Source organism: Monopterus albus, unplaced genomic scaffold (assembly GCF_001952655.1).
Source record: "Monopterus albus unplaced genomic scaffold, M_albus_1.0 scaffold405.1, whole genome shotgun sequence".
NCBI classification, from domain to species: Eukaryota; Metazoa; Chordata; class Actinopteri; order Synbranchiformes; family Synbranchidae; genus Monopterus; species Monopterus albus.
This window is the reverse complement of record NW_018128285.1, coordinates 263,267-273,527: the sequence shown is the minus strand read 5'-3', so window position 1 is coordinate 273,527 and position 10,261 is coordinate 263,267. Positions and strand designations below refer to the sequence as shown.

Here is a 10,261-nt window from a genome sequence, read left to right as displayed (position 1 = left end):
AGAGGACACAAAAATAAAAATACTCTGGTAAAGTACCTCATATTTGTACTTAAGAACAGTATTTGAACAGCTGTACTGTTTATAATATTGATAGCCTGATGTTACGACCTTTGTCAATATGGAGGTAACACAAGGGAAGGTCCTTGGTGTAAAGTCAGTTTATTCTTCTGCTGTAACTGTTGACTAACACAGTATTTGTGTTGCACTTTTGCTTTTCAGACAACAATGAAACTGTTGGAAAACTCAAGCTTCGAGGCGCTCAGCTCTCGGGTGTGTGTTGAAACAGGGGAGAGTCTGGTTCCTTTGGCGGGAAGGGGGGGGGGGGTCACACTGTTCTGCGACATGAACAGCTGAGCCCACTACTTAAACATTTACTTGTATTGTTTTACAGGCACAGAAAGTCATTTTTATATCGGGAAACTGGAACTGTTAGGCTGGTTATCAGGAAGTTAATGAGCACAAATTTAAACAATCACTAGTTTGTCATTTTTCTGTCAAAATGCCAAATACTTGCATGTTCCTGTTTCACAAGGCTACTTATATACTTACTGTATAGTAAAGTGATATCTTTTTAGATTGTAGCTCCTCAAGGAAATTGATGTGCAGGTTTATCTGTTTTACATTTTTATAGAACAAAGAAAGAATCTTTTGATCATGAAAATAACAGATTAGTAATAAATAACCAGAGAAAGAATGGAGGAAGCAGTGTTTGTACTCGGCTCATATTTTTCTCGCAGCAGCGATAGCCATGTTCGTATGGTGCCGTCTCAAAGGACTTAGCAAGTTTGACTTGTTGCAAATCAACCGATTATCACTGAACGAAGATATTAAGTGGCAGTCTGGAGCACAGTAAACAAATGTCTTATCTAGCTGTCTGTGTCTGTTGTTGTATTTCATCAGGAAGCTGAAGTGTTTCCTAACAGGATGTTGTAATGATAACAGAGGGTCTTCCAGCTCTAGCTTTTTGTTTATAGCAGAAACACCACCTGCATTTCTTTTGTGTACAAATGTAGACATGTACACAACACACACCCCACTAGCTCTTGGGGGAGTGGTGCACACTCAGATCACCTATGGAGATGTGGCTCAACAGCCACACGAGCATGTCCGTGGGGCATCTGACTCTCTTTTTATGCTGAAGTAAGAACTGTAGAACTGTGAGCATGTATTGTAAGCCACCTCCAAGTGTGCTGAGGCTTTCCTTGTGCAGAACAGTCTTGCAGCGTAGGAGGGGTGTGACTGATTCAGAGGTCACATACTCCACTCATAAACAGGGCCTGTAGAGCAAAGAGTACTAGCATGTTATGCAACATGAGAACAGACTTCTCATCTAAAAGCCTACTTTGACAGCCTTTACTAAAAGTTAATAAGTAGCTGACAGTCCAAACTAAAACATTTCTGTGTGTATGCCTCCAACAGAGCTGGCAGTTAGTGACAGTGTGGTTACGTAAAGGATGGTGGGCTGTGGAGCTATTCAGCCTAGTCAGTGTGGGTGGTGAAACAGAGCCTCTGCACTGCTGTGACCTAGAGTGACACACAACATCGTGTCCTCTCACACAGCTCTTTGGCTGTTGTGAAATGTGATATCACAGCATATGCACACATAAACACGGGCAGTATTAGTGCATGATAGCCAGGAGCTGCCTAGGCCACAGGTCTTCAGGCAGCTTGGTGGATTAGTGAGGCAGCCCATAACAGCAGGCTGTAACTAAAAATGTCCCCAGCTGATTTCCAGCAGGTTACTAGTGTGTTCTAAAAATAACATTTAGATTTTGTCGAAATTAAATGACATAAAGCGGTAATAACGTTTTGTATTGCATTAACAAGCTGCACTGTGCTTCACAAATACATACATGGTGGAATTTTTTTTTTAAATTGTGTTCAGACTTCACTTGACTCTGGTCTCTGCTCTGTCATGTAGTCACTCAGTGTTTTGTCAGCAGATCAGCTGTGCTGTGTATTGAAACCCAGGGCAGTTATTTCCACTGCGCTACGCTTCACTGGCCAATCTTATAAATAGGTTGGCTGGGGGGGGGGGGCAAAATAAACAACTAGCATATCTGTATCCACAGCTGTGTGGCCCAGAAACATGAAGGAGCAGGCAGCAAATGTAGCAGTGGGCAGATTTTTTTTTTTCTTGCACTGAATTGGATCTATTTTTCCCTTATAAACCAGCTACAGACTAAAAACTATAAAAATAGTTTAATGTAAACTGTGGGTTGCACATAGAACTTGCCTTTTTTTGGTTCTCTACAATTTCTTACATGCAAGAACTCTTTTTCCTTTTAACAGTTGATTTGACACCATTGTATGCCATGACCATGTGAATGTCTCTCCCCTGAGGATATTAAATGTGTCTGCTCTGCAGGATTGAGAGCTACTCCTGTAAGATGGCAGGAGATGATAAACACATGTTCAAGCAGTTCTGCCAGGAGGGGGAGCCACATGTGCTGGAGGCTCTTTCTCCCCCTCAGTCCACCAGCACCACCAGCCCCTCACAGTGAGTACTGCAGTCCATAGTCAGTGAAAACAGTGAATGACGGGGCACAGTGTGATTTGGCAGTGAGGTTCTGGTCCATGTAGATTATGGACAGACAACTTTGTGTTTAGTTTTGTTGAATTCCCCAGTTTTCTTGTGTCCAGGCTGGGGAGGAGCAGTGAAGATGGAGAGAACCCCCTGAGTGACAAGTGTTGCAGAAAGACTTTATTCTACCTCATCACCACACTCAACGAGTCCTTCAGACCAGACTATGATTTCAGTGCGGCGCGGGCCCACGAGTTCAGCCGAGAGCCGAGTCTCAACTGGGTCAGTGTATTTTTCTGCGCCTGACATTTTCCATGTCAGATTAATGTAGAAGCTTTTTTTAAACAATCGCTTAATGTGATCTCTCTGCAGGTGGCTAATGCTGTAAACAGCAGCTTGTTCTCGGCTGTGGGAGAAGAGTTCAACTGTCTGGGGCCCGAGCTGTGGAGCGCCATCGACCAGGAGATCAATCTGCAGAGCTGTGACATCTACAGGTAGGAGTGTGTACACACACACACACATACATCATTGTGTTTTATGTGCTGCCCGGCCAAGTTATGTCACACTTGTACATTTGCCTGTGCTTCAAAGCAACACTTCTGCCTTTACATCTGTTTATGAAACTTGAAAGCATTGCACTGAATTGCGTGCAAATGTACAGGTGCGACTTTTAATTTGGCTGGACAGTGTATGTATATGACAGTTTATGCTGCTGAAATCCTTTTTGGTGTGTAGGAAAATCCTTTTCAAGCTTTATCTCTGTTCATAGCTACAACCCTGATCTGGACTCAGACCCTTTTGGTGAAGAGGGGAGTCTCTGGTCCTTCAACTATTTCTTCTACAACAAGAAGCTGAAGAGGATTGTTTTCTTCACATGTCGCTCTGTCAGGTCAGTAGCAGCAGCAACACAGCCACTGGAGTTTTCACTCATCCACTTATCAGAGACTCCTATAAAACATAATTAGTAAGAGACATATATACAGTACAGATAAAGCATACTCCCTATCAACTAGGGCCGGATCATTGGCACTGATCTTTCAATTCATTCTGATTCAATTCAGAGTGATTAGATTAGTTGCATGAGGTGCTTCTCAGATTTTGGAAGCGTTTACAAGAAGAAAAGAAATGAGTCAAGTTAATGTGCCAGTTTGTTGAGTGATTACATAAATGTTAATATCTGCAGTGTCATGAGCGGATATGGCCGTGATTGTCTGGACAATGAGCTGGACATGGAGCTGGATGATGAGGAGGAAATGGATGGCTTCACTGAGGACAGGTTAGATTTGATTCAGACTTCTGATTTTACAATATTAAAGGGAGGATGCACCAGGCACTCCACCACTATTACAGCTGTGTTGTGGTGATCAAACAAAATCTTTCATTTCCATTTGCCTTGTCTTACCTCAGGTGTCCCAGAGCTCTGTGTGTGTAGTGTGTACTCTTGGATGTGCCTTGGTTAAAAAAAACAACAAAACAAACAAAAAAAAACAAACACCTGGGCTTATCTTCCTCCCATTCTTCGCTACATCCAACTTCATTTTTTTGGAATGTTGTCATCCAAAGCCATGTTCACGTTTGAGAATAATGCATGTTCAGAGTCGTCTTCTTCTCTGCTGGTGGCAGTCTGTGCACTAGGAGGGATGTTTTGTAAAGACCCCACTCACTTGGAGCTCCTTCATTTTCCGGTGTGGTTTTTGACCCAAAGCACCAAGCACAAACAGCTGCTGAACATCTGCCATATCCCCAAAGAGACCAGTCCATGAACTTTGAATAAGGATAAGATCTTACGATGGATAAGTGTCCAAGAAAGGAGTCTGCAAACGGGCCATGTCTCTTGCAGATGCAGTGCAAGAGTCCAAATACCACCAGCACCAGTGAAAACTGACAGATAAGTACAATATTCTAACCTGGGTCCATGAAAATCCAGTTAAGACTGAGTGATCAGCTGAAAACTCCTGTTCTTCACTGTTTGCTGCCTTTGTGATGCTTTTCATGTGTGACAGTGATGTTACTCCTAAGAACTTTTTTTTTAAGCACAATTTTAAATCTTAAAGCATTTATTGCTGCAAACACTTCTGTGTGGCCAAAGACACTTTGGCATTGGAGTTGTAACTTAGAAAACCGCTTTTATGGGATGTTCATTATTATCTGGCTGTTTAATTTTATGTCATCCAGATCCAGTATATAAGTTTTTGTCTGCCTTATCTGCTGACCCTCAGTTTTAAATGTCTTGCCAGTGTTTTACTTACCTCAGTCCAAAGGCTTCATTTAAGTAGTAGAATTTAGCATAAAAAAATCTTAACAGTAAAATGACTCGTATGTTGAGTGTATTTCTGAGGTTGATAGGGTCTTTATGTTCCTTACAGCTGCAGATATACTCTGTGTGGCTGCCTCACATAGCCTGCATTTCTTGGGAGAGTTGGTTGTGTATGTCCTCAGCAATCAATGTGTACATGTTAGTAAAAAGCAGGTATATTGGCTTCAGTGGGTAGGAGTTCTGTCTTCTTTTGCCTGACCTGTGCTTTGATTGGATGATATATTGCAGATGTAAATAAACTGGTGTTCGAGTTAGAGCTGCCTGATTCTCATCTTTAAAAAAAAAAAATGGTACAAGAGTCACTCAAATGTGTGACACTCATCCTTATGGAAATGATGAAAGGAGAAGAGCTCAAAGTTCAAAAACCTTTACTGAATGAAGTACAGTACATGTCCCAGCAAGACACCACAGTGACAATGTGTGATCAGTTCCCCTGCAGTGTGAGGTCAAAGAGTCTGGGGGCTGCACTGTTAACCCTTCTTCTGTTTAGTGTAAAAATACCTTGTCCCATAGCAATGAACAAAACCCAGAGATGCTCCCAGGCCAAGATGGATACCAGTTTTTTTTCCCTATTACTGTTTTCAAACTGTGATACTCATGCATCCTCCTCCTGTTCAGCCACGGTGGAGCATGCAAAAAGTACACACAAGTTTCAAAGTGACAGGTGCATAGATCTGTTAGCAAGTTCAACAAACTCTTTCGCCAGATTAAAAATGGAAAAAAGGGTAAAAATCACATGTAGACTCGCACACAGTCCTTCAGACACTCAACAGCTTAAGGCGGAGGAACAAGTATTTTAACTATAAGCCAAAATGTTGACTTGATTATCTTAATGCTACTAAATGAGTGAAAATGTTTGCGTAACAACTTCCATAAATGTTTGGCACCATTTTGATGGAGACTTATTCTGATCCCTTTGCTTAAATTGTACAAACCTATAAAGAGGCGTACAAGCTCAAATAGGTGCAAAAAAAGGCTGGGATGCAGTGGATCAGTCACACACACACATTTGCAGAGCACCAATGATCTGTTAATACAAAACAAGTCTAGACGCTAACCTGCTGTGAACAACAATCTATGAAAACAAAAAAAGAATAAAATTAGATAACACTTCTAATGCATCATTGAAATAAGAGTTGCATTAAAAATACTCATAATAAAACTGACCTTTGTACTTGAATTTAAAAGCCATCTGCTGCTTTCCTAAACTAAATGGCTGGAGTTATTTCCAACTGTTCCAAGAGTTAGAATAAGAACATTTCATACCAACACTTTAAAAGGTCCAGGCTTCAAGTTCATAAAAAGGGAAATGTCAGACTTCACTCTATTTAAATATGGCACCAATAAATCCTACTGTGAGAATAACCACCACAGTGTAGCTTATGAAACTGAAATGAAATGGAACATATCTGAGCTAAAAATGACAGGGAAAAACTGTCAAACTCCTAATGAGCTTTATGCAGAACTTGGTGCCAGAGTTTCATCACCATCAAAACTGGTGTTAAAATACTGTTCAAGATCCCTCCATTTGTCCTGATACCTTTTACCTGAACATGAACAAACGATGAAATGGAGGCAAACAATAGTAATAATGATAGAGCTGCACCATATTTTTCCAAGCTGGGTATGTTTATGACATATGATGTGCTATAATCTAACATGTAGTGTAAATGACCAGCGTCCTGTGCAGCTATACCTTTGACATCCTCTGGCCTTGAGACCTGTTGAAATAATTACCTTCTCTGTAACAGTGGAAGCGACTTCTTGTTCCATAACCAGGTCTGGTCATATTTCCACTGACCAGGACAAGTCTCAGCTCCACTCACAGTTCATCTGTGGAATTGCCAATGCTCCCACCCTGTGCTCTCCCCAGAGGTCAAAGTCCAACTTTGTCATAAAAAAAAAAAAAAACCCACTAAAGACAAGCTGTTGTGCCACTGAGGGAGGGGCTATCTGAGCCCAGCTCTGGACGTCATCCACTCCAGACCTTGGCATAAGCTGGAAGAAATAAAGATGAAAATATCAGCACCAGAAAATGTGCTCACTTCCGCAGGGCTCACCGAGTTCAATTTAAGACTTTTTTAAAGACCTTTTTATTTTTATGCAAAAGCAGAATAACTGCAGGGACAATATGGCTGAGTGTGAAGTGAACAGTGACAATCCCACTTTCAGTCCATAGGTGTGTAACATGTCTAGATTACCAGCAGTCTGTTATAAAAACATTTTACAGCACACATATCCGCTTGTAGCACACAACAGTATATATTTAAGACATTTGGAGCTTACATTTAAAATTAATCCTTTTGAAGACCTTTTTACAGGAAACCACATTCAGTGCTTTTTCAAGTCCTGCTGATGATTAGAAATATTTCAGTATGGTTCAGAGACATCATTTGTGGTCTTAATGTTCTTCACATGTTGCAGATTATACTGTGGGTTAAGGGTGATAAGTGAATGAAATCTTCAGAATGTTTGTGCAGGTAAAAAAAAGGAAAAGTGCGCCCTCTGCTGGCTACAGGAGGAGCCCACTACACTCATGTACAATTAAAGTTCAAATTTTTACATATATTAAACTTTTGTGTGACTGTTGCAATAAATTCACATATTGTTTTTGTAATAAACACTAAAACGGCAAATTGGTGAAAAGTTTACAAAAACCCACTGAAATAAGACCCTGTATAATAATCATAATAATAATAATCACCTTTATTTGCCCAAGTATATTACACACATGGAATTTGTTTCTGATACAAAACCGAGGCAGCCATCTGCAGCACCAACTCACACCGATGGTTCTAACCATCGGGGGCAACTTGGGGGTTCAGTATTTTGCCCAAGGACACTTTAACATGGGGACTGCAGGCACCGTGATTCAAACCTCCAACCCTCCACTACCCACTGAACCACAGTCGCCCCCATGTATGTATGTACCATGTACTCTGTTCAACAGAAGCTTCAGGTGTCAGCTGCCATGTAAACTATCATGTGACAGACAGTGTATTGGATGGTAGTAATTAAAATCTCCCTACCCAAGAGCATGAATTAAAAACATCTCTGATCTTAATATGACTCAGCCAGTTTAACAACTGGACAAGGTTGGATCCTAAGGGAATTTCATCAATGTAAGTCTTGAATTAATTAAAATTCTGCTAACCACATGCATAAATTGCTTTGTTAGGTATTAACAGATGTGTCTTACCCCTCTCCTGTAAGTGCACAGCAGGACTGTATGTGCCAGGGATGGTCTTTGATGGAGCTCAAACTGAGGTATTTGGAGATCTCTGCTGCAGACATGCAGTTCTTCATATCCTGCTTATTGGCAAATATCAACACTGCTGCCTTCCGCAGGTCCTGAGGAAGACGACAGAGAACAGTGGATCCATAACCTGTTAACCTCAAACTCAAATCAACGTTCATTACAAAATCAAATCAAATCAAATAAAATCTGTTCTGTGTAGTGTTTCCCTACTGAGATGTATCGAGACAAGAGTTTTACCTCATGGGACAACATCCTGTAGAGCTCTTCTTTTGAGATGGCCAGCCTCTCTCTGTCTGTGCTGTCCACCACCAGGATGATGAACTGCAGAGCAGGAGACAAACGTCACTCTGAGCGACCTTTTTTCAAAAGACATTTACAGCAATAAAATGCATCACAGCAGGTGGGTACTTCCAGGCCAAGAGCCGCACAATGGCTACTGGTGACTGCTATGCTACTAGCCCTGTCTGAATGAGACAGCGTGACCCTATATCACAAAAGACCATTCTGGAGAGGTGTGAGAGAGCCCGTTTAAACCAAGGCAACCACTCAGGAAAAGGACTTTCTGCATTATTAGCAAATGGTTCAACACATGAATGTGACCCAAATCACAACCTGGGTGATACCTGACTGCTCTACTCTGAAATGAAAGGGTGAATACAAATTAATATAGAAACTGTAGGCCCCTGGTAACCACTGTAAGAAGTCTACTGAAATAGATATTTATTAGGGCTGCACGATAAATTATTTGGTGAGTGTGATTTAGATCCCTGTGCAGTCTCAGTCTCATGTGACAATGATTCTGCCGTGTTTGCATTAGCAGGGAGAAACCTTGGATCAAACTATGCACCCCCTTTTTAAAATCTACCCACCCAACAACTGGGTAGCTTTAGCTCAGTGATTAACACCACTGACTATAGTACAGCAGCTCAGGGTTCACTTCCATGTTAAGGCATGCTTGCTCATTTTATGGGTATGATGCAGACTCTTATGCAATCACTTTAGGTAATAAAAGGAGTCAGTAAAAGTTCCAAAAACGTACTTGATAAGCAGGTGACTGGCACAGTGGTTAAGGCCACTGACTGTGGTACGACAGGCTGTGGGTTCGAGCCAGTTTGCTGAGCATAGATACTTCCAAAAGCATGACAAGCACCGGTGGGCGTTCACGGTTGGGGCACCTCCATGAGGTGCATTGTGGAAAGTATGGTTGGGTCAAGGGGTGTGGATGCCATGGGAAATGGGTGTTTACAATTGGGGTACCTTTGTGAGGTGCACCATGAAAGTAAGGTTGGTTGAGGTGTGTGAATGCCAGGGAAAGTGGGGATCTCCCTCCTCCCCCACAATGAGAGACTAAGATTGGAGGGGGAAGAGAGAGCCTTTTGTTTTAAGTCCAGTCAAAACCAATGTTCCCAGCATTCTCTCACTCCACCCTACTCTTACTGCCCCTTTCCGTGGCATCCACACACCTTGACCTGACCGTATTTTCCACAGCTTTCATGGTGCACCTCGGGGAGGTACCATGACCGCCCACCGGTGCTTGTCATGCTTTTGGAAGTATCTATGCTCAGCAAACTGGCGCGAACCCACGACCTGCCGTACCACAGTCAGTGGCCTCAACCATTGTGCCAGTCACCTGCTTAGCAAGTATATTTTTGGAACTTTTACTGACTCCTGTTATCAGTTAATGATCTTGCACAAGGATTGAAATCACAGGCAAAACAATGTACCATGCCTTGACAAGGAAGTGAACCCCGACCTGGCGTGCCACAGTCAGCAGCATTAACCACTGTGCTATACAGCCATTTCAAACTTCTTTTGGCTTCTGCCATTGGTCATCTACACAGAGGGCAAAACACTGGCGATCTGTGCTGCTTTTGTAAGTAAATGTCCACACAGAACATGCTCTTACTCATCCTCTATTGCAGAATCAGAATCTGCTTTATTGGCCAGGTGTGTCAGATACACGAGGAATTTGACTCTGGTACATCGGCTCTCAATGTGTATGTACATATCCCCATGCAAGGGGCAAGTAAACAGTAAACCAGCATAAGGCTGTGTAATATAACAAAATAAGCAGTATTAACAAGCAATAAACAGTGCATACAATGCAAAATAAGCAGTATAGACAGGCAGTAAACAATGCAGACAAAAATGTTCACTGAAG

General features: G+C 41.9%; 2 protein-coding genes across 2 annotated transcripts in view; one reads left to right on the top strand and one right to left on the bottom strand.

The window, feature by feature from the left end:
• The first annotated feature begins 2,334 nt into the window (after positions 1-2,334).
• On the top strand, positions 2,335-5,095 carry maf1b (MAF1 homolog, negative regulator of RNA polymerase III b). The gene is made up of 6 exons (XM_020586424.1): positions 2,335-2,500; positions 2,644-2,806; positions 2,897-3,018; positions 3,294-3,413; positions 3,708-3,800; positions 3,932-5,095. Exons 1-6 carry the CDS (start codon positions 2,352-2,354, stop codon positions 3,954-3,956), a joined length of 672 nt encoding a protein of 223 aa, XP_020442080.1. The 5' UTR covers positions 2,335-2,351; the 3' UTR covers positions 3,957-5,095.
• A 99-nt stretch (positions 5,096-5,194) lies between these two features.
• Positions 5,195-10,261, bottom strand: part of arl8 (ADP-ribosylation factor-like 8) — a 12,590-nt gene continuing 7,523 nt past the window's right edge. Inside the window, exons 4-6 of the mRNA XM_020586425.1 lie at positions 8,338-8,421; positions 8,041-8,192; positions 5,195-6,839 (exon numbers count right to left, since the gene is read on the bottom strand). Of these exons, the coding sequence (XP_020442081.1) occupies positions 6,791-6,839; positions 8,041-8,192; positions 8,338-8,421 (285 nt within the window). The 3' untranslated portion in view covers positions 5,195-6,790. The remainder of the gene's footprint in view (positions 6,840-8,040; positions 8,193-8,337; positions 8,422-10,261) is intronic.

Coding starts and splice junctions, on each gene's coding strand:
- maf1b (XM_020586424.1), top strand. CDS start 2,352: ATGTGTCTGCTCTGCAGGATTGAGAGCTACTCCTGTAAGATGGCAGGA. Junction 2,807..2,896: donor GAGAGCCGAGTCTCAACTGG/GTCAGTGTATTT, acceptor ATCTCTCTGCAG/GTGGCTAATGCTGTAAACAG. Junction 3,414..3,707: donor TTCACATGTCGCTCTGTCAG/GTCAGTAGCAGC, acceptor TAATATCTGCAG/TGTCATGAGCGGATATGGCC.